Source organism: Schistocerca nitens, chromosome 2 (assembly GCF_023898315.1).
Source record: "Schistocerca nitens isolate TAMUIC-IGC-003100 chromosome 2, iqSchNite1.1, whole genome shotgun sequence".
In the NCBI taxonomy this organism is placed as follows: Eukaryota; Metazoa; Arthropoda; class Insecta; order Orthoptera; family Acrididae; genus Schistocerca; species Schistocerca nitens.
In genome coordinates, this window is record NC_064615.1 from 287,275,115 (window position 1) to 287,300,513 (window position 25,399).

At 37.6% G+C, this 25,399-nt stretch overlaps 1 protein-coding gene across 2 annotated transcripts in view; it reads left to right on the top strand.

The window, feature by feature from the left end:
* The window catches only part of LOC126236039 (specificity protein transcription factor 3-like), a 35,394-nt gene extending 13,032 nt beyond the window's left edge, over nt 1-22,362 (top strand). For both annotated transcript variants that reach the window (XM_049945073.1, XM_049945072.1), the window contains exons 3-4: nt 14,302-14,430; nt 18,511-22,362. In XM_049945073.1, coding sequence (XP_049801030.1) covers nt 18,546-20,585 — 2,040 coding nt within the window. In that variant the 5' untranslated portion in view covers nt 14,302-14,430; nt 18,511-18,545 and the 3' untranslated portion in view covers nt 20,586-22,362. The remainder of the gene's footprint in view (nt 1-14,301; nt 14,431-18,510) is intronic.
* Nucleotides 22,363-25,399: the final 3,037 nt, after the last annotated feature.

The following is a 25,399-nucleotide window of genomic DNA, read 5'->3' on the forward strand; positions in this document are numbered from 1 at the left end:
AAAATTTATTCTGAAGTACAATCACATTTTTGGAAAAAAAAATGCTCTGATCCACTCAGAGTCCATAAAAAGCCAGTTACTAAAGGTTTGAGGGAAATAAAACTTAAACATTTGTCCTTGTTAAGTGTGAATAAAAAAGCTTCTTGAGTGAAACTTAATGTGATTTCTGGAAATTCCCTGTGCACAAATTGTTACTCAAAAATGTTTATTGTGAATCCAGAACCAGAATCATGTAACCTTGTTAATGACATTTGTATTACTAATGAGGAAGCTATTAGCAAATTGTTCTTATTTAGAGGTATCTCCTGCTTCGAAAGAAAGAAAATTGAGTAGCGGACAAAGAAAAGCAGCTATTGAAAGCAAGGTACAGTGAATTTCAGACAAAATTAGAGAAGACTTAGAATCATGCCTTAGTAATACAGATGCAACAGTATTTCTAAAAAAGAAGAAAACCTATCTCCATAATCACGTGACACTGAATATTTGAGCTTAATTTAGAAATTAAGAAGTAAGTGTTCAATGACACTTAAAGAAGAAAAAGTTAAAATTTTAAGTTTGCTCCCTGACTCATGGTCAAGAGAAAAAAATGGTTCATGAGTTCACCATTTCTGATTGTTTGGTTAGACCAACCCAAAAATTAGTGGAAGAGCAAGGCATTCTTCAAGTTTTAGGAAAGAAGAAAGGATTAGGTGTAAGTGAAGAAACAACTGGAAAGATTCAGCAGTTTTTTTGAAGGTGATGATAACAGTAGAATGTGCACAGGTAACAAAGACAGCGAAAGAGATGTTATAAATGGAGTTAAAGTAGCAAAGCAGAAATGACTAGGGCTGTCAGATTTTAATGAACTTTATGTAGCTTTCAAAAATGCTCATACCGAATGCAGAATTGGAAGGTAAAAATTTTGTTGCCTTTGGCCTAAGCGGTTTATTTTGGCCGGCTCCTCAGTAACACAATCCTTATGTGTTTGTTTATATCATCAAAATTTCCGGCTGATGACTGCAGGTGCTAAGTTCATTGATGTTAACTACTAAGAGTTACTATATTTAATGTCCTGTGACACTAACAATTATGGCTGCGTGATGAGTGCGTGTGATGAATGCCATAGTAAAGAAACTGCTCTTGAATTGTTTAAGAAGTCTAAGGAAGAATTGTTTAAGAAGTCTAAGGAAGAAATGCCCAACAATATTACCTTCAAACAGTGGGTCACAACCGACAGGGTTGAAATGATAACAGTGGTTAAATCTCAGGAAGAGTGATTTGAATCTGTAATTGATAATTTAGAAAAATCTCAAAAGTCACCACTATGTTTCTGAAATACAATTAAGTTTTTTTAGGCTAAAGAAGCATGATTTTATTTAACTGAATGCATAATCCTAGCTGATTTTGCAGAAAACTTTAAATTTGTGGTTCAGTATGAAATACAAAATTGGGTCAGTGACCAGGCAACAGTGTGCCCATGTGTTCTGTACTTCAGAAATGAAAAAGACTTAGTTTGCTATTCTTCAATTTGCAGTCTAAGTGACTACTTTGGAGCACAACACTTTAGTTGTCCTTGTGTTTCAAAAGTATGTAAAAAATTACATAAAAGTTGCCCAAGGCTGAGAAGCTCATCTACTTTTCATATGGAAGTGGTAGTCAGTACAAGAACAAGAAAAAATTTTCAAATCTTTGCAACCACAAAGTAGATTTTGGGTTGGAAGCCAAATGGCACTTTTTTGCCTCTTGCCATGGTAAAAATGCATGCGATGGAGTAGGAGATACAACAAAATGTGATGTGAGTAAAGCCAGCCTATAAAGGAAGACCACAGACCAAATTCTTACAGTAGAAGATATGTATGCTTATTGCAAGCATAATATTAAAGGCATCACCTATTTTTTCATCAAGAAATAAGAGGTAGTTCTTCACATCAAAACAACACTTCAAACCAGAGTTCAAAAATGTATAGCAATAAAAGGGACAAAGCAATTCCACCAATTCCTTGGCATTGCAGAAAACGTATTTCGATGCTATGTAACATCAGAAACTGAAACTTACAAGGATCATTTTGTCAGTAAAACTATATATCTGTCTTTAACGTTGAATGACATAGTGGCATGTGTGTATGATGGACAGTGGTGGCTAGCACAGGTTGAAAGAATTAGTTTGGGAAACAGTGATGTTTTTGCACATTTTTACCGCCCTGCTAATCCAAGAGCATCATTCAATAAGTCTACTAGTGATAAATCTTCTAGGGACAAAGTTTGGATACCAGTGAAGAATGTGTTAAGGGAGCTTTCTGTGTGAACTTATGACAGCAACTGGGAGGTCTTACTCTATATCACTAAAGCTGTCTGAAGAAATAAGTGTTCTTGTCCATCACTACTAGGATTAGGAAGCATTGTATCTCAAAAGTGTGTTAATTGAAAATAATTATTTTAAATTTGTCAAGGTAATATAAGTGTTTAGTTCAGTAGTTTTTCAAGTCTTTGGATATAATTCAGTACCATAACTTCAGTAATAATTTATTACATGTAACCAATATCACAGATGAATTAGGCAACAGCCGTAAGATCAGTTGTAGTGTAATGTGAACATTTCCTCATTTTGAGAAATTCATATCTTTGTTCACAGTCAAATAGCTATGTTGGAATTTTACAGTACTTTGCTATCAAACAGGTGTAAAAAATGTGCAAAAACAAATTTTTATATACGGTCCCACCAGATATATCTGGTGATCTTGCCACAAACTTTACAAAAAATAAAGATTTTTTTGAATTTCAAAAATTCAAAAAAAATTGAGGAAACATTTGTCAGTGTTCTTGCTCTATATAAGGCAAACTAGAGAAAGAAACACACTCTGATAAGTCATTCCTTAGTTGTTATTTTTGGGTCTCCAAAAGTGGATTTTCTAAATTTTCAGTACCAACTTTGGAGATCATTTCAACTGGTTATTTTTGAATTAGGGTATTTTGGGTAATAAACAGTGTTGTAGAGAAGACTTTTCTAAGAACAATCATGTCAATTGCAATGTTGTAACTTAACCCAGTGCTGAGATATTCAAATTAATGCTAATATCTCCAAATTGAAAAAGGGTCGTGTGCTTACAATTGAATCGCGGCCATTCAATAACGGCACAAGGAAATTTTTTTTAAAAAACTTCTCTATTATAAGGTAATCAGATATAAAAAAATCGAAATAATTAAAAATGGTCAAGCAAACAACTTAATTTCCATTGGATCACTTCATTTGGATTGACATAGCAACCAAAAAAGAATGCCAAATTTAAAAGAAAGTAAAATATTCAAGACTGATGATGTTTCACTGAGGCTCAAAACTTGGGCTTTAATAATTTCCACAACAAAACTCTGATTTGAAATCCGACAAAATCAAGAGGGGATCTGGTTGTATACAAAGTAAACTTGTGGCAAGCACAATAAATAGCCTTACTGTGCAGTAACGATGGTATTGTTACCAGTGACAGTGACATAAAAGCGGAGTTACTATACATGATTTTCGGAAAAATTCATTCACCCAAGAATATGAAGTAAATATTCCAGAACTCAAATCAAGAACAGCTACCAACAAGAGTAATTCAGAAGTAGATATCCTCATTGTAGCGAAGCAGATTAAATCACTTAATAAAGGCAAATCTTCTGGTCCAGATTGTATACCAGTTAGGTTCCTTTCAAAGTATGATGATAAATAGCTCGATACTTACCTATCATATTCAACTGCTCACTCAGTGAAAGATCCATACCAAAAGACTGGAAAGATGCACAGGTCACACCCAAGAAAGGAAAGGAAATTAAAGTACATGCTAGAGTACAGACCTGTATCACAGATGATGATTTGCAATAGGAATTTGGAACATATACTATGTTCAAACATTATGAATTACTTCAAAGAAAACAATCTGCTATCAACAGGGGATCTCAAATTGATTCCATATTTCTAGTTTCCAGAAGGTTTTTGACACCAATCCTCACAAATGACGTGAAATCAAAGTGCATGCCTGCTGAGTATAATCTCAGTTGTGTGACTGGGTTCATGATTTCCAATTAAAAAAAACACAGTTTACAGTAATTGACAGAAAGTCAATGGGTAGAATGAAGTGATGTCTGGTGATCTCCAGAAAGTGTTATAGACCTTCTGCTGTTCCTAATCTATGTAAACTATTTAGAAGCAATTTGAGCAGCCCTCTCACATTATTTGCAGATGCTGCTGCCATTTACCTTGTAGTAAAGTCATCAGAAGATTAAAACCAATTGCATGGTTATTTAGGCAACATATCTGTATGGTGCTAAAAGTGGTCTTTCACTGTAAATAGACCGAGCGAGGTGGCGCAGTGGTTCGACACTGGACTCGCATTCGGGAGGACGACGGTTCAATCCCACGTCCGGCCATCCTGATTTAGGTTTTCCGTGATTTCCCTAAATCGCTCCAGGCAAATGCCGGGATGGTTCCTTTCAAAGGGCACGGCCGACTTCCTTCCCCGTCCTTCCCTAATCCGATGAGACCGATGACCTCGCTGTCTGGTCTCCTTCCCTAAAACCAACCAACCACTGTAAATAGAGAAAAGTATGAGGTCGTCTATATGAGTGCTAAAAGAAATCTGTTATATTTTGGTTACATGGTAAATCAGATTACCAACATTTTTGTCAAAATATGAAAATAATTTTGTTGACACTAAGCTACATAGGGAGAAATTTATCATTGTTTTAAAAAATAAAGAAATTAGAACTCAGAGCTCCCATAAAAAGATTTAAGTGCTTGCTCTTCTCATGTGCTGTTCGAGAGTAGAGCGGTAGAGAAATAGTCTGAAGGTGGTGCTATAAACCCTCTGACCCGAGTGTGAATTACAGAATAGTGATGTAGCTGTTGTGTTTTTCCACAGAGGTTCTGTTTTCTTCAACTTCATAAATTCTGAGTTATCTTCAACAGTTCATTCAGTTTCCCCAAAGTTTGTTTCAGTCTGATGACCCTGATCTTCTGCTTTGTTATGTGCTGCATTGCCCATTTGAATGGTCTCCACAATGATCCAGTATCACTACTTCCTCCTTCAAACAAAAATTTGTCTTCTTTAAAAACTACATATCTTCTAAATACTGTTTTATCTTCTTTGGTATACCATAATCTATAACTGTTAGGACAATAGCAAATTATGAAACACTTTAATGACCTACTATCAGGCTTTCTTGTCATTAATTCCTTTAGAGTGTGCAGGTATGCAGTGCACCTAAACACATGCAGTTTATTCAAGTTTAACTTCCTTCTATACCACAGCATTGCTGGATTCTTCACATAAAGCCGACATAGGACAATGGTTAATGGTAACAATAGCTGCAATTGCAGCTTCTGACAAAAATTTCTTTCCAAGTTTGCATGCAAGAACTACACAGTGAGATTTTTCAGTTATAGTATGATTTAGTTGCTCTACCACTCTGTTTCGTTGACGTGTGTATTTTATTGTAAACTCTAACTGCACACCCTTTCCTACAAAGAATTTCATCATTTCATTCGAAATGTGTTCACAACCATTACCACATCTAAATCTCCCGATTTTCATCTCAAAATGAGCAGTAGCCCCTTCATGATATACTTTAAAATAATGAAACACTTACAGTTTTGATTGAACTATATAAGCTACTGGAAAGTGAGTAGGATCATCAGTGAAAGTCACTGCATCATTCCATCAAAATAGATGGGCAGTATAGGGCCATGCACATTACTGTGTGATCACCTGCTCAAACATCAGACTCATTGTGTAATAATCATGTTTGTTTTACTTTCGGAGCAGATCAAACATTTAGTTACAGGTTCATAAAACTGTACTTTGTCCAGTCCATCTGCTAGATAATGAAGTTTTTTCATATTTTCAAAGCTCAAATGTCCTAAGCTTTTGTCTGAATCTGGAGCACTAAACATAGCATTCATAGTAAGTATACACTAAAGGGTATACAAACCTGAATCTTTCCTTTGAGCTACAGCTGTAACTTCATTGCCTCTTTGAACTGAGCCCACTTAACTTTCAAAAACAATATTGTAGCCCATGGTTTACATACCAACAAAAGATTGTTAGGAAACGTGGTACTGCAAGAATGACTTTTATTTTTATTTGAAATTTATTTACATAAACTGTGCTTTCAACATCGACTTCTCGAAACTTTCTGCCAAACAAAAATTTATCCGTTCTGGCTACTATAATTCTTATTGGAGTTTCAAATTCCCTCACATTTGTCAAAGGAAACATGTTCTGTTGTCCCTATGTCAGAAATCACTCCAGTTTGTTATCTGACAAACTTTCAGAAGCAGCTGACAAAGAAAAACTGTCTTCACTTCAGTTGTGTCTTGTACCTTAGCCGTTATATTTGTGGAATTCTTCCTTTTATGTTTGCATGCTCTACATTGTGCCCCAATATTTCCCATGCCCGTAACAAGTATATTTAGACCTTGCACCATACATGCCTTGATGCTTTCTTTGACATTGCTGCAATACAAATGCTATAGATGAAGGCAGCTTATTTAATGACCCACTACATTTAGAAAAGTTGTTCAACTTTGTTGTTGTGAATAGACTCTTGCCATTTCTGTGTAGGCCTTTCCACTAACTAAACAATTCCAGTTGCTGAAATTCCTACCATCCAACAATGGTATCCAATACTGTTCTGTTTCCTGTTGCATGATTGTAGTTTATGTATTGACTAATAAGTTCGTTTTCCACTGTTATTACATGCGGTTTGATATATTCAGATTACGCAAACAGACAGCAGCACTGCTAGTTTGCATGTGGTAGTTTGGTACATCGCTACTGTGGTTACAGTATATTTAGCTTTTCTGTCAGTTGGTTTTTGTTTTCCCACGATTTTGCTTTCTTGTTATTTTCCATAACGTAGAAACCAGTGTGGAGAATGAAAGTTCATAGTAAGCAAACTATGTGGAAAAGCTGTACTGCCTAGACAGTCATGTGGAACTGTCAAATTAGGACAGCAGCAATGAAGTCTTTCAGAAACCAGCATTAAGAGAGAAGACAAGAAGCAGCTGAGAATGGAGATCAGATAATAAAGGAAGCGCTATCAAGCGACTGTGGTTGGCTAGAGGAAATGAAAAAAGACGAAATGACAGTAGAACATTGTTGAAGAAGAGGGTGACAAAATATAAGAGAAATTAAAAAATAAAACTGAGAATCATAGAAAACAGCAATCAAAGATATTATCACAATTTCAGGCTGGGTTTTTGAGAACAGTGACATTTTGGAAAGCATTTTGCAATCTAAATCTGTACTCAGCAAACCACTGTGAAGTGCATGACAGGGAGAATATGCCATTGTACTAGTTATTAGGGTTTCTTACTCTTCCATTATTGAATGGAGTGCAGATAGAATGATTTGCCTCTATGTGCTGTAATTAATCTAATCTTGCCCTCATGATCCAAGTAGGGGGTTGTAATATATTCTGAAAATCATTTAAAGCCTGTTCTTGGAACTTTGTAAGCAGGCTTTCTCAAGATATTTTATGTCTATCTTCAAGAGTCTGCCAGTTCAGTTTCTTCAGCATCGCTATAACACTCTTCTGCAGGTCGAACAAACCTGTAACCATATGTGCTGCCCTTCTCTGTATATGTTAAATATCCCCTGTTAATCTAATTTGCCCCCATTTGCTGTTGGTGGGGAGGCTTGTGTGCTTGAGCAATACAGGTAGCCGTACCGTAGGTGCAACTACAATGGGGGATATCTGTTGGGAGGCCAGACAAATGTGTGGTTCCTGAAGAGGGGCAGCAGCCGTTTCAGTAGTTGCAGGGGCAACGGTCTGGATGGTTGACTGATTTGGCCATGTAATGTTAACCAAAACGGCCTTGCTGTGCTGGTACTGCGAATGGCTGAAAGCAAGGGGAAACTACAGCTGTAATTTTTCCCGAGGGCATGCAGCTTTACTGTATGGTTCAGTGATGGTGGTGTCCTCTTGGATAAAATATTCTGGAGGTAAAATAGTCCTCTATTCAGATCTCCTGGCAGCGACTACTCAGGACGACATTGTTATCAGGAGAAAGAAAACTGACGTTCTACGGATTGGAGCATGGAATGTCAAATCCCTTAATCAGGCAGGTAGGTTAGAAGATGTAAAAAGGGAAATGGATAGGTTAAAGTTAGGTGTAGTGGGAATTAGTGAAGTTCGGTGGCAGGAGGAACAAGACTTCAGGTCAGGTGAAAACAGGGTTATAAATATATAATCAAATAGGGGTAATGCAGGAGTAGGTTTAATATGAAAAAAAAAAAAAAAAAAAAAAAAAACCAGGAGTGCGGATAGGCTACTGTGAACAGCATGGTGAACACATTATTTCAGCCAAGATAGACACGAAGCCCAGGCCTAACACAGTAGTACAAGTTTACAAGCCAACTAGCTCTGCAGATGATGAAGTGATTGAAGAAATGTATGATGCAATAAAAGAAACTATTCAGATAGTTAAGGGACGTGAAAATTTTATAGTCATGGGGGACTGGAATTCGATAGCTGGGAAAGGAAGAGTAGCAAAAGTAGTAGGTGAATATGGACTGGGGGCTGAGGAATGAAAGAGGAAGCCACCTGGTAGAATTTTGCGCAGAGCATAACTTAATCATAGCTAGCGCTTGGCTTAAGAATTATGAGAGAAGGTGGTATACATGGAAGAGGCCTGGAGACACTGGAAAATTTCAGATAGATTATATAATGGTAAGACAGAGATTTAGGAACCAGGTTTTAAACTGTAAGACATTTCCAGGGGCAGATGTGGACTCTGACCACAATTTATTGGTTATGAACTGTAGACTAAAGCAGAAGACACTGCAAAAAGGCAGGAATTTAAGGAGATGGGACCTGGATGAACTGAAAGAACCAGAGGTAGTAAAGAGTTTCAGAGAGAGCATTAGTGAACGATTGATAAATACAGGGGAAAGAAATACAGTATAAAGAAGAATGGGTAGCTTTGGGAGATGAAATAGTGAAGGCAGCAGAGGATGAAGTAGGTAAAAAGGTGAGGGCTAGTAGAAATCCTTGGGTAACAGAAGAGATATTGAATTTAATTGATGAAAGGAGAAATATTAAAAAAAATACAGTAAGTGAAGCAGACAAAAAGGAATACAAACGTCTCAAAAATGAGATCGACAGGAAGTGCAAAATGGCTAAGCAAGGATGGCTAGAGGACAAATGTAAGGATGTAGAGGCATATATCACTAGGTGTAAGATAGATACTGCCTACAGAAAAATTAGAAACAGATCTCTGGAGAAAAGAGAACCACATTTATGAATATCAAGAGCTCAGATGGAAAACCAGTCCTAAGCAAAGAAGGGAAAGCAGAAAGGTGGAAGGGGTATATAGAAGGTCTATACAAGGTGATGAACTTGAGGGCAATACTATGGAAGTGGAAGGGGACATAGATGAAGATGAAATGGGAGGTATGATACTGAGTGAAGAATTTGACAGAGCATTGAAAGGCTTTTTAAAGCCCTGGGAGTAGACAACATTCCATTAGAACTACCAATAGCCTTTGGAGAGCCAGCCAAAACTCTACTATCTGCTGAGCAAGATGAATGAGACAGGTGAAATGCCTTCAGACTTCACAAAGAATATAATAATTCCAATTCCAAAGAAAGTAGGTGTTGACAGGTGTGAAAATTACCGAACTTTCAGTTTAATAAGTCATGACTACAAAATACTAACATGAATTCTTTATAGATGAATGGAAAAAGTGGCAGAAGCTGATGTCGGGGAAGATCAGTTTGGATCCCATAGAAATGTAGGAACACGTGAGGCAATACTGACCCTACGACTTATCTTAGAAGATAGATTAAGGAAAAGCAAACCTACATTTCTAGCATCTGTAGACTTGGACAATGCTTTTGACAATGTTGACTGGAATACTCTCTTTCAAATTCTGAAGGTGGGGTAAAGTACGGGGAGTGAAAGGCTATTTACAATGCAACTTCACATTTCTGAACATGTAAATCGAGTTGCCGCTCTTAGCACCACTTTGAAATTTTATCAGGAGCTGACTGAATATTTATGCAGCGTCTTTTAGACAGTACTTCATTACAGATAACTGCATCATCTGCAGAAACTCTGAGGATATTATTTATAATGTTCACATGGTCATTAATGTAGAACATGAACAGCAAGGGTCCCGACACATTTCCCTGTGGCACATCCAAAGTTACTTCTACATCTGATGATGATTATCCACCCAAGATAACATGCTGCACCTACCCTACCAAAGAGTTCTCATTCCGGTTACAAATTCCACTTGATACCCCATATGATCATACTTTAGACAATAAGTGTACATGTGGTAATGCTTTTCATAAATCAAGAAATACTGCATCTGTCAGACTGCCTTGATCCAAAACTTTCAGTATGTCATGTTTGAAAAGTGTGAGTTGGGTTTCACATGGTCGATGTTTTCAGAATTTGTGCTGGGTAGCATGAAGGAGATCATTCTGTTCAGGACACCTCATCATATTTGAGATCAGAATATGTTCCAAGATTCTACAAAAATTGATGTCAGTAATACTGGACAGTAGTTGTGTGGATCACTTCTACTACCTTCTTGTAGACCGGCAGGAACTTTGCTCTCTTCCAACTACTGAACATAGTCCTTTTTTTTTTTTTTTTTTTTTTACGGTAGATTATAGTTAGAAGAGGGGCTAACTTAGCCACAAATTCGGTATAGAATCTGATAGGGATTCAGTTGGGATCTCGAGCTTTGTTCTTTTTTAATGATTTCATTTGTTTCTCAACACCACTGACACTAATACTTATTTCATTCATCTTTTCAGTGGTACAAGGATTAAATTGAGGCAATTCTGCTGGATTTCTCTTTGTAAAAGAACATTTGGCAACAGAGTTAAGCATTTCAGATTTTGATTTACTATCTCAATTTCAGTGCCTGTCTCGTTCAAGAGTGACTGGACACTGACTTTGGTGTCACTAACAACCTTTAAATATGACCATAATTCATTGGGTTTTGTGAATAATCGTTTGACAGTATTGTGTTATGATAGTCACTGAATGCTTCACACACTGCTCTTTTTACAGCCAAACACATTTCATTCAACATCTCTCTATCTATAGGTTATCCTTTTTTACTCCTATTATGCAGTAGTCTCTGTTTCTGTAGAAGTTTCTTTACAGTGGTAGTATACCATGAACTGTTCTACTGGGTACATATCTATCCAGTTAATGGTCAACTATTCCTTTAAACTTAATCTGTGGTTTGTTCATATGCTCCTTTCCTGTGCTGAAAGTTTCAAGCTCCTCATTGAGGTATGACACTACTGCTTTTTTATCTATATCTTTGTGCTTGTTTTAGTTGTCCTTTGTACTTTGGTAATAATTGTTGCCACAACTGCATCGTTGCCATTGGTACCAGTTTTGATGTGGACATCCTCAAAGAGGTCAGGTCTATTTGTTACCATTAGATGTAATATATTTTCATCATGAGTGGGGTTCTGAACTATCTTATGGGGTTCCGAACTATCTTATCTATGTAGTTTTATAATGTTTCACAGACTGTCTTGTCATGCCTACCACTAACAAAACTATAGTTTTCCCAATTGATTGTGGGATGATTAATCTCCACCGATGATGGTAGTACAAACTTAACATACAAGCCAACTCATGTGTTCTCTAAAGTTTTCAGTTACATCAGGAGACGAGTCTGGTGTTGGGCAATAGAAGGATCCAATTTTCATTTTATGCCCATCCCTGATATTGAGTCTTGCCCAAACAATCTCATATGCATCTTCAGTTTCTGTCTCAGCTTTCTATACCAAGTATTATGTGAGCTTCACTGTTTTTCAGGAGCACTCCAAACTTTGGCACTGGGTTGCAAATACTTTTTCAGTTAACCACCAGGATTTCAGTACTGTCACCTATGGGTGGAATTTCCTTCGATCCTACATTGATACTTCTGGGTTTCACTACAGCTCTCATTACCTGGATTGGATGGAGAGTTGCCAAAAAAAAAAAAAGTTTACACCTGATTCATTTAGTGGTACTCTACAGTTCTCAACCGTATGGTGCAAGTCCATGAAATTGCAACCTAGCTCGTCAAGAACTTTTGAAGTCTCTGGTTCATTCCTTCCTCTCAACTCAGAACCAAGGGGTCACGATCAGTTCTGGGGACAATGCTGTAAATTGTGAGCTTAGTTGAAACTTCATGCACAAGGCTGGGCTTCTCAACCTTCTCTGCCAGTTACTGGAATAATCCAAGTATGACCACAGAGCCCAAACAACACCATAATTTGTTCCAGCGTCCACCAAAATCTGCAGTTGCTTGCACCCCGTTCCCTCAGTGGCTGCCGGAATAGCCTCTTCAACATTTTGAATGAGGTCCCCAGGCATACATATTGAATGCATCTAGTATTCTTTCCTGTCCCTTGCTGCTATATGTTTGAACTGCCAACAATTAATAAACCCTACCCTTTTGTGTTTGCCTCCTCTCGACACCAGACAAAACACGTTTCCCCAAAACAGGTGAAGTGAGTCCCACTGGGTCAGTTTCAGTGAAAGACAGCACCTCAAACTTGTTGGTTAGGGGGATCAGTATAACATCCTGAGTCCTCCCTAGTACCCTTCCATGCTGTGCAGGAGGCCTAGATCTACCACTGGAACACCACTCGCAGTCAAGTGGGTGAGTAATGGCAGATCCTGTACTTTCTGCAGAGGAGATAGTATCCACAGGAGAGCATAGTACTTGAGGTACCTTTGATACCAGTACCACAGGTACATGGCTCCCTGGAGCTCTGCCAGCACATCAATTCGCAGCACCTGCCAATCGTTCGACAGTAGACAGGATGATTTACAGCTGCTTATAATCATCAACTAACTCATCCTGTATTCGAGAAAGCATTCCTATTGGGGCTGCATTTTGGCTCGTGCAGTGTATTACGGGACTGTGAAGAAATAACTTTGAGCTAAGCCTGCTAATTATCTTTTATGCTGTTGAGCTAAAAACTTAGTAATTCCCTATAAAAATTGAAGAAAATACCCAAAACAAGATTTCTATTAAGGCAACAGAAAAACCTTTGGTAAAAATTACTAATTTCCTAAAACTTTTTGAGGTTTATTATAGTTATTAGCAAACTTGAAAATAGAGATGATTTATAATAAATGTAGAGAATATCTCCTGTTTAAGGGAAAAACTAGATGTAACACAATACATTTATTATAATATCTGCTATAGTAACTAAATCATATATGCTGATTTACTACATATTAGATTATGTACAGAACAACGGTAACTTCCGAAAGTTCTGAAAAATGGGTGTTTATTTGTGTTGATATACAATGAAATTTGGAGTGATCTGTTCTTTGACAGTAATTGTGAATCACAATGCTGAGTTGCCATGAAGTAAGTTATGTAAAAATACTCGTACTAGTAACTTATGATAATAAAGTTTTGTAGGCATCAGAAAATTCTCAGAAATAACTTGTTTCACCTGTAATTATACAATGAAATTAGAGAATGATTGTTTTGAATGAAGCTAGCCCTACCCTTACCAAAAATTTTAAAAGAGTACAAATAAGTTTAAGCCTAAAATTGACAATAACAGTAGGAGTTTATCACAATACTCGCCGAATGTTCAATATTTTACATTATATAAACAGTACAAATGGGTATTGCTGCAATCAGTAAAATATGTGAATCTATAATTTCAAATCTGCTCATGAATCTTGCACTCGCATTCTCATACAAAGGAAAATTACGTTGTCTGCTTTTACATATAAATAAATGTGTGAATTGTGCAGATTTTTTACTTATTGTTTCTGTGACATTTTCTACTCTGGCATGCCAAAGAAGAACACTGCAGCTTGAATTTATCTTTGTCAAAATCTAGAAAAATGTGCAGCACCAACAAAGCACACCTTCTGCCAGTTGCAGCTAACAATGGCAAATAATTGCTGTTTATTGTTGTAAATTATTTTAGTGCTTTTCTGTTCATTACATGTATGTTATGAAATTGTGTTGGGGGATTTTTTTTGCATATAAATTAATTTTGTGTTCAAACTTGTGACAGAAAATTGCAGGGACCTTTGCAGGTGTAATTTTTTTGGTGAATTACTTTGCTAACTGAAGCTTTGTTACCTTATAAGTGCCCTTTTATGCCATATTTTCAGTTTTTTAATTATTTATTCCCTGACTGATTTTTCCGAATATGTCTGGAACCCCAGTTTTGTCTTCTTAGCTATGAACTATTTTAGGTTTTAGTTTTCATTCTGATACATCATGAATTTGCTTTCGGAATGTCATTATGTGCCTAGTTTTTCATACATATTACTTCTCATTGCAGGACTTGACCGACAGAACATTTCCAAAGGAGCGGAATGTCTTTTGGGGAATTAGATTCTGATCATTCAGGCTGTCCAGACTGCAAGGCTGCCAGCCGTAGTCCCTGACAAGTGCTGTGAATGAATCTGTTGTATGTATATTTCTGATTGTTAGTTTTTGTGCACTTTCACATTATTCTTTCTTGAATTGTGCCAATCTTCACTTTTCATTTATTAATTCCAGAACTAAAATAGCCTGTTCAGATTTCATATCCACTAACTGCAAAAATACCTTTCAGATAACCATTCATTCAGTCATTTCTTGATTGCCGTATTGTAGGTTAATTAATACTCAAAGCGAGCTGTACTTGTTTAGCTCTTGTTATAGTTCTGTTTTTCATTCTTGTTGCACCAGTTGTTTGAGATGTTTGTGTAGTTTACTTTTATAAAACATTTTACTGTCATATAATATTTAGTGAAGTTCGCTTTTGCCATTAGAATATAAGCAGTGCCTTTGTAGCAATGCAGATGTGTAGACATTCATCAGAATTATTAGGAGACAATCCATAGAAGGATATACTTTTGGATAACTTATACTGTTATAGAATGTATTGTTGGAGGCTACGATTGACAAATTGTAGAGTAGTGTAATAACAATAAAATGGAGAAGGAACCATTACAGTTCCATAACATTGTATATGTGGCCATTACAAATGACCAACCTTGCTTCAGTTAGATTATCATTGACTTCCTGAGTGATTTTTGCTGCTCCTACAGAAAAGCAGTCTTGAGCTCTGCTATATGTACACCACCCAGCCAATTTTAGAAAATTATGATTTAGATTTTGAGGCATTTGGACTTTTATCCACATCAAAGACAACAAATTTAAAATTAATTCAAGCCTCTATTCATACATGATCAGACTTCACACCAAGTTGTAAAAGACACAAAAGGACAATATGATGGTGTTTTTATCCTGCCTGCATAATCGTTATCAGGGACAATCCCTAACCCAGTTACAGGTTATTAAAATCTATGTATTTAGTGCTGCTCAAGAAAACAGCATTCTCCAATTATTAAATCTTTGAAATATCTGGCATGTTGTAAGGTGCAAGTTAGGCAAAATGTGTGGGTTATTTCATGCTCCATATGGGTGTGGCAAGTGTGGATATTGTACAAAGTTATGGGATGTTCTTGCAGTATGTCTTCCAAGTGAATCCCTGACATTTCCAGCACCAGTGAAATGATATTGCTGTGACCATAGCACTGGAAGGACATCTCCTGACAACATCAAACCATCAAGTGGTCTCTCTGGAGCCATTCATAGCAATAAAGTTAAGACTGGTGGTCCATCCCACCAGCATACATCACAGCTCAGTAGTACCTTGGTCTCACACCTCACCCGACAGTACTAAACTGTGACTTTTCAAAGAATAAAATATGGCTGCATTCAGTATATCCCTACCCACAACGTTCCTCTGTCCATCATCGTTTATGTACTAGGATGATATGATATTTAATTAATGGGATACACACCGAAGCCTATGTGCATAGAAGTTAGCTTCACAAAAATAAAAATGAGCATTTTCTGTGATATTCTGCGTTCTGTTTCCTACAATTGTGTAATAGTCTGCTACCTCCTGTGATGGCCTTGAGCAAGAGACATCAGTTTGTAAATGGACTGGCTTATCGAAGATATTGTGCTGATATTCATGTTGTGTATGCCAATATCCCATTGTGTGAATGCAATAATTAATTTCCAGGCAACTGGACTTTTATCCAAATCGAAGTCAACAGAGTTAAAGTTACGTGGGCCTTTATTTGACCATGACCTAAGCTCCTCACTGATCACCTGTGAAATTACACTTTGGAAGCTCAAATGTCATTTGCTACCTCTGCTTGCAACTGACTAGCTTCTACCATACTTTTGGAGATTTGGGCATGTCACAATACTAACACGTCGGCCTATGCATCTAGGCGAGTGGAGATGACTTTTCCTGATCCTGTAGCAATACCAAGCAGTGTTTACCCTTAAATTGACCAAGTCACAACATTCATGTCAACATTATTTAAAATAGGGGAAAGGCAACCAGACACTTATAGCAGACAGATGTTTGACACAAAGACAAATGTAAAAGAAAACTGTTCACTGGCTTTCAAGCTCTGGCTCTTTATGTAGTAAGAAGTACACACATTCACACACACAACCACACAGACACACAAATGCGCATTATTGTGGCTGTGGCGACTTTAATTATTGATTATCAATTGTTGAGCTCGGTTGCCTGAGCAGATGGGTGTGAGGAGGGGTTAGGGAAGGACACACAAGGCAAGGAGTGAGAAACAGGGTAGTACAAGGCAAGAGTGGGAAAGACAGATGACTCAGTGGCTGCACAAAAAGACAAAAGGAGTTCTAAGAGGGTGCCAATGACCGTGCGACCATGAACACTATCTTTCCCAGCTACCTCCTTATACCAGAGCCATTACCTCTTTCCAAATCCTCTTTGAAAAACAGATGTGGACCCACAAGTATTTCACTTTTGAAGGCCAAATCTATAAATAAATCTGTGTTGCTGCCACGAGTAGTCACATGGTACCATCCTACACCAACTTATTTATGGGCGATGTGGAGAAATCCTTTATATCCACTCAGTACTTAAAATCCCTTGTCAGCCTCAGATTAATTGATGACATTTTCATGTTATGGACACATGCCAAGGACAACTCAGTGAGCTACCTTCCTAGATGACAATCTCTACCTCTCAGAAGGCTCCATGAAGATGTCTGTTCATATACACCACACTAGCCATCAGTAGTATCTCGACTTTGACAGCTGTCAACTGTTCCATGTCAGAAAGACTCTTCCTTACAACCTCACCACCTGTGAATGTATCTGCAGTGGAAAGCAGCAGTTTTTGAAATATACTGATAATCTTACCAGAGCCTTTATTGACAGACAATGTCTTACTCTGCTCATCCATAAACATATCTCCCCTGCCATATCCTCCTCTCTCATGAGTAAACATGTTAACCAGCCACCAACCATCACTCCTGTTATCACCCAGTATCACCCTGATGTTGAAAAGTTCAAGTACAACCATCACCAGGGCTTTGGTTATCTCTCATCGTTCTCTGAGTTAAGGGATATCCCAGGCAAAATAGTAACCACATCACCCAAGGTAGTGCTCAGCCACTCCCCCAATGTACAGAATATCCTTATCTAGCCCTACTCCAGTCCTGCACGCCATTAGTCATTCCTTTGTGGACGACCCAGGTGCAAGACCTGTCCCATACACCCACCCATCACCTCCTATCACATTCCAGTCTCAGGAATTTGCTATCCTATAAAAGGCAGTACCACATGTGAAAGCGCCATGTTATATATCAGCTATGTTGCAATTACTATCTAATTGTGCAAATGACCACCAACAAACCAAGGCCAAACCCAAAAAAATTGGGCCATATGTGGAAGCAGCCACATATATGTGCTATTCTGCAGGTACTGTTTCCTTGCATAAATTTCCACCACCAAAGTGTGACCAAATCCATATTTGACCATCCAGTTGCCAAACATGCTGCCTACCACAACACAAATTACTTTAACTGCTGCTTCATTACATGCACCATTTGGTTACTCTCTGACAGCACAAGTTCCTCCAAACTACATAGGTGGGAATTGTGTCTTCATAGTGTGTTTGGGCGTCTGCATAGGTGTGTCTGAATGTGTGTACTTTCTGCTAGAAGGAGAACCAGAGCTCAAAAGCTGGGGAACACTGTTTTCTGTTAGGCATGTGTATGCACCACTTACAAGTCTCCTATAGGTGAGGGTTTGCCTTTCTCTTAATTTATGTATCATTCCATCCAAAATGTATCAGATATCTGTATCGGTCTCCTAATTGGTTTGAGCACTGTTGTTAAGATTTCCATGTTTAGCTTGGGACAGAATACTTTTGAAAGAACAGGAAGTAATTACCTTGTGGATGCCGTGGTGAACAAGACTTTTTTCAATCACTTTTAACTAATTTCATTTGTAAATAATAATTGTTACATATTCAGAAAAAAAACTTTGTTTCTCCACAACAATTTTGTGTGTGTGTGTGTGTGTGTGTGTGTGTGTGTGTGTGTGTGTGTGTGTGTTTGGGGGGCAAAAAGTGACAGTGGAAAATTCTGTAGAAAATAGTAAAATTCTTGTATATTTTGTGTTCTAATCCTGTGCATTATCTTATTTGCAGGTTCTGTAATTTTACAGTTTTTTGACAGAGCTAAAATGAACTTCACACCATTTGGAAGTCCGTTCACTGGATCAGTTCCTACAGCTACTGTTCATCAAGTTGCCACTGCAAAGCTTGCTCACAATGTTGCTGCTGGTGGCCAAGTTCTTGGTGTTTTTAGTGGTGGTGATGGTGCAGTGCATTATTTGCGCCCTGTTGATCCAAACGGTTTTACGTTGACAACCCAAGGTGCCATAAACAGCCAGCATCCACAGGCGCAGCAAGCACTGATAACCCTACCTATCAGCATTGCTGGAAAGCCTGGTGAACCTGGACAGCCACAGCAAGCAGTTCACATTCAAGTAGTTAACCCCAACGCAACGCTAGGTGCTAATGGTGCTGCTAGTAATGTGGGCCCAAAGTATATATCTCCTCTCTTCTCACAAGGGATTTTAACATTATGTGGTCAACAGCAAGGTGGTGAAATTGTTCAGTTGCAAGTGCAGCATCCTCACATTCAGGTAACGCCACAACCGGCTCAGCCACAGAGTGAATCAGATGCCTCCAATAACAGCTCTCAAGCACAGGTTTCGTTGCAGCAGCAGCAACAGCAACAACAAACACCTCAACAGGAACAGCAGCAGCAGTCGCAGCAGCAGCAACAGCAGCAGCAGCAACAACAACAACAACAACAACAACAGCAGCAGCAGCAGCAGCAACAGCAGCAACAACAGCATCACCAACAGCAGCAACATCAACATCAGCAGCCACAGCAGCATCCTCAAGAACAGCAACAGCATCATCATCAGCAGATCCAAACACACACAATTGCTGTTGCAACAGATGATAAGCCAGAGGAGCACCAGCAGGCCTTCCCAGTAGCCGTTGTAGCACATCTTCCACAAGAATTAATTTTGCGTGACGGTATAGCCACAATGGAAATTGAAAAGATACAGGGGGAACCAGGCAAGGAAACTTTGCAACTGGCTATTGTTAAATCGGAAAATGATAAAGATTCTCAGGATGATTTTAATGGAAATGGGGCTCAGCATGCTACAGTTGCTGCCATGCCAGCTGCATGGCAGAGTATTGCAACCCCAGGTTCAACAGTGGCAGACTACTTGTCACGTATCCCAGCATCGACACTTCCACTAAGTTTGCACCACTTCTTGAAATTTTCTGCCGAAACGATAAAACGGGAAGCAGCCATCGAATCATCCCCCCTTTCAAACCCCGAGATTGTCGAAGTAGCGAACGGTGCAGCAGTTGAGGAGCCATCTGCCCCTGCAACAAACACAAAAACAAAGAAAAAGAAAAAGTATAAGAAAAAACCTCCAAAACCCCGGCGGCCCAGGCCAGGTCAAGTGCACATTGCAACAGCGTTGGACGGCACGACATTATTTTGTTGCCCCGAGTGTCATATGGCATATCCCGAAAAAGAGCTGTTAGAACAGCATCTTGTCGGGCACAAGATAGAACGGAGGTTCATTTGCGATATTTGTGGTGCAGGTTTAAAACGGAAGGAACATTTGGAGAGGCACAAGTTGGGTCATAATCCAGATCGTCCATTTGTTTGTTCTGTTTGCCTTAAAGGCTTCAAACGTAAAGAGCATCTAAATCTTCATTTCGTTATACATTCAGGAGAAAAGACAGAACTTTGCCCAGAGTGTGGTAAAGGTTTCTACAGAAAAGATCACTTACGAAAACATGCACGCAGCCATCTTACAAAACGCGTGAAAGAGGAACTTAACAACCAACAGCAGCTGCTACAGCAACAGCAGCAGCAGCAGCAGCAGCAGCAACACCAACAGCAGCAGCAGCAGCAGCAACAACAACAGCAGCAGCAACAACAACAACAGCAACAGCAGGCACAGCCACAGCAGCAACAACCATTGCAGCAGCAGCAGCAGCAACAACAACAACAACAACAGCAGCAGCAACAGCAACAGCCTCAGCAGATAGAACAGGAACACCAACAGCACCAAACAGACCATGAGGCTCAGCAAGTCAATGCCCCTGCTGCTACCATGGTTGCAACAGTGGTTTTACCAACTGCAGCAGAAACAGGTGCTATGCTGCTGCAGCATCACCGCTGAAAAAATCGAAGCACAAATTTTCTAGCCTTAAAGGGAATATGCTGGGTGAGGACAGTACTCCTGAGACCGTTGTACTTTTCTTAGCTGTATATACTAATATTTAGCACCTTCTATTAACTTTTGCATATGTTGCTTACGGATAGTGATCACTTGTGCTGCAGAGTTACTGTTGTACTGTTTTTGATAAATCATATACACAGCTTTTATGTGTGTGGTACAGGTTTATGATTTTATACCGAGCTCAGAATGATCGAACAGTGTGAGAGGGGGATCACTATGATTTATAAATTAAAACTTACTGCAAATAATTGTTGAATATGGACATTATCCCAACTAAACGGTAATTACCAGGTATGTTATGGAGTACATCTTTTTGTACATCACAGTGGGCTTACAGCCCTTTTTGAATATTATGATAGGGAGTGTAACTTCCTGTTATTTTATGAATATTTCATTGTTTTACAGATAGTGTTAACACAGATGTGTATAGTTAACTGCCAAGTCCAGAATAATAAACAGATATATAATATATATATATATAAGAATTAAATTGGATTTGGTGAAAATGTGTTTATTTTTTAGCACCATGTAATCCTACTTCGTACATTCATTGTACTACGGCAGGAATCGACAGACATCTAAGTGGTAGATACTTGTACAGTGAATTTGCCAAAGCAAAGATCTGTCCAGAATACATAGTTGCTACCCTAGTCGTACATTTTAATACTTTATTTTGTTTATCTTGTGTGATCACTTAATGCATAGAAGTTTTGTTTTATGCCATACCACGTAGAATGTTGATATTGTTGAATAAACAGAGTCATAAGTATGGTATTGAACAGTATATGTCTCAGTCATCAGATAATACAGTTGAGTGGCAGGTGGCAGGGATATATAAATCAATCCGATGTCTGTAAGCAAACTCCTACTGTTGCAAAAAAGATGAAGTATAACATTTATGTGTTTTACGATGCGTTATGCTATCTTGGATCCTTCACAGTGAAAATTTGCTCTCTGTTTTCTTCTAAATAAGTCATTGAGTTTGCTCCTCATGACACTGCATTCCATAAGATTCTTTGTAAAGCTAAATCCTGTTTCTTTCCTTATTTCATCTACTTAAAGTATTTATTGATATTTTATTTGCAAATTTGCAAAAATTAAATAACACTGCTTGGACACTTTTTACTTTACTTTTAATTTTGAATCATGGTTAATAGTTGCTTTTGTGCCAACAGACGCACCACACTCAGCACCTATTATCTTAAACTGTACCTGTTTGTGATGCAAAGTGATTGTGTTTCAAAATTCTTTACTTTCTGTCACCCCACTGAAGCAGACAAAAAGGTAAATCCTTTACATAAATGATTGACAAACAGCAATGTGTGTTCAGTAATATCTGTTTAAATCAGACACGTGAGGACCTTGTTGTTGACTATATCGTCTGGCATGTCCCATAGCTTCATGTTAACCTGTGTGTCTATGTTTCTTTACTTTGTGTATTCCTGTATGTTATTTAAATCACTACAGAACTACTTGTTATTTTGTCTTGAAAAATTTCAAATATAAATACAATGGAAACTTACTGATTTCATTTTAGTGTTACGGGGAAAGGCTAGGTACTCCAATGTTCTAAAAATATTATTTATAGAATTTTTGAGGCATGTCCTGTACATAGTGGCCTACATGGAGTGTATAATTTTCAAGTATGAATTGTACATGCTTATATAGTTTCCACTTTTGTAAATTATTTTTATTGAAATATATACACAAATCTTTATCAGTGGTGTTTTTTACACATATAATTGAGGGCAAGGAGAGTTGTTAGAGAGTGAGATTCAGCCAGTTGAAAGAGCACAGCATATTAAGTTTCACATTGTATCAGATCAAGTAACCCTTTGTTCAAAATAAACCAATTACTGTACTGCATTACTAATTGTGTTTAAAACCAAAATAGATGTATTTTGAATTATTGGATAATGTTTTTTCCTTGTTAGCGTTGCACTATGTAATTTATTTTGGAGGATAGTACATTACATAAGCTTGAAGTGGCAGTGCATTGTTTTAGCACAACATATTAGGCTGTCATGGCAGTTTCTTTGTGCTAGTCATTTTCACGTAAAAGATTGCACACAATTGCTATGTTGTAATTACATTTCTTTGTTTCCAGTCTTTTAATACCATAGATTTCTTTAAACTTTGAATAAAAGTCAATAGTTTTCTCCCTGTGTGTGTGTGTGTGTGTGTGTGTGTGTGTGTGTGTGTGAGGGGGAGAGAGAGAGAGAGAGAGAGAGAGAGAGAGAGAGAGAGGAGCGGGGGGGGGGGGGGGGGGCAAGGCTGACATTGTTATCTAAATCTCTACCTCTCAATTTGTAGCAGGCTATTTCAAATTGTGGTGAAGGGTAGAATTACAATACTATCAGTTTATTCTGCTCAGCTGTTGGCTTCTCTTTCAGTGATTTGCTAATGTTAAAAAATGTCAAAGTTTCTTCATGCCTCAGAGTTTGTGCTGAATGACAGTTCTTTCTTTAAATCACTGGGTATATGAGTTGAAACAGAATTATGCCTAGGAGAGCATTGTTGTATTCAAACAAGTCTTTGACTTCAGGACAGCTTTATCTTTTCTTTATTATAGGCTTCAAGATATCTGAATTATTACTACTTTATTGGCAGTTAATACAATGTTGGTTTGGAAGCCAGAAGTGTATCTTCTAGGACAAGAGCTGAGATAAATGGTTTTAATATCTCAAAGTGTTCATATTGTCCAGTAGATTTTAACATGTTCTTGTTGTCTAGGATCACATTCTTCCACATTTCCAAAATTCTTGTCCTTTCTCTTAAAATATCATCTTTTTCTTTGTACAATTTCATGTTTAAGCAAATATATATTTGTTGTTGTTTCACCTCTTTCCAATCTCATTCTGCAGTGTTGAGGATTTGATTTACATGTGTGCATCAGTTGTGTACCACAATTTTTTGAGTTGGAGGAAAACTTTCTTTGATATGGATTGCAAGAAAATGAACACATCCAGGATCTTTGTTTTTTATTGCCAAAGATATCAGTTTTCATTTAACTGTTTTGGTTGATGTAAAGTATAGATCCATTTTTAACTCTGCAGATACTTATCTTTTATCCATGAAGTTTCCAAAGCATCATAAGGTTTTCAATAGCTTTGCACAATACAGTGTGGTTCAATGAAAAAGTGACAGACGATCCAGTGGTATCGAATTTGATCCTAAGTTGGTTCTATGACGTATCTGTCACTTACCACTACTCTCACCTCTTCCAGTATCTATTAAAATGAAAAATGCCGAGTTGCATCGTTGTTCAGAGTTTATATTAAACTGTAGTTCCTCCCCTACAGTTGGATACGTCAGATTGGAGGTTGAAGGAAGGCAATGGCATACCATCTCTAACCGAACAATGGCTAGTAAAGTGCTATGACAGCTTTACTTTTTTCTTCATAATATGCAAATTCTGAGTGTTCAAATATTCTTTTACCCATTCTGAGGAAAAAAAAAATGTTTTCTGAAGCCCCCCAGCTCAATCGCTCTTTGTTATGTGATAGGGAATATATGTGGCATGTCAGGAGGCAATATTGTAATCATGCAAAGTAAAATTACTGATGTCCAAGGTATCAGGCAAAGAAAGTTGAAATTATTTGTCTCAATGTTACTGAAAAACAAAGCCAGCGAGGAAAATAAATCTGTGTTAAGCCCTAGTTTGTAATTTATTGAACACCATTTCTTGTGTCATCAAACATGTTTGAAAATGATTTGAAAAGATGCGACAGTAATTTGAAACCTGCAGAATGTTGCAATGTTGAAGGCAACATGTCACTAAGAGCTAACTAACTTTTGAAAATCACACTGTTTGGATTCTTTTACCAGCTTCTAAGAGGTGTTTTTGCTGTTGGGTTTGAGCTTGGTATGTTTGTGCATGTGTCTAAAAACTTTAAAAAATGGCTTGCGATTAACTAAACTTTAAAAAAGGCTTGTGATTTACTTTTTTTTTTTTACTGTCAAAGCGTGAATAATTTTCAGAGATATTTTACTATAAAAGTTACGTGAACATTACATAACCTCAGTCATTTCATTCGTTGCTCTCTATTTTATATGTAGGTATGTATATTTACATTTCATAGACAGTATATCATTGACATTACTGCTATATAATCCACAAATTAAGGCAAGTTCACTTGTCATAGAGAGAAGTTCACTTGTTCTTTCCAGAAAATACATTTGTAAGGGTCATAAGTAACATACTAAAAAAATTTTATACTCTAATTGAATTGAAATACTGTGAAACTAAGTTGAGTTATTTCTTGTGTATCACACTCTATACCTTAATGTGAAATGCACAGTACAAAAACATAATTATTGAGCTTCCTTTATCCTTACAGTCGCTGCTCAGATCAAATACAATGATGTGGTAGTGCGTGTGACGTGGACAATTACTATTGAAATGTCACTCATAACCAGAATAGGATAGTAATCTTTCTAGAATTTGTGTGTTCTGTGATTTTCTGTTGTGACCTAGGGAACATAAATAACTGTTATCCTCCTCCTCCTCCTCCTCCTCCTCCTCCTCCTGTTTGCACTTGTTTAATCTCAATTTTTGTCAGGTTTTTTTGACTGTGCGAGTTTTGGTAGGTGGGGGCATTGCACACACATGAATAGATTTCCAGATGCTTCACAGATAGAAATATAATTTGCCGTTTCAGTTTAGTTATGGGTTTCTGTAAATTTTGCTTTGAGACAACTGATTCAGAGTGTATTCTCCAAAACATTTGCTCAGAAATTAAGTTCTGAATGTA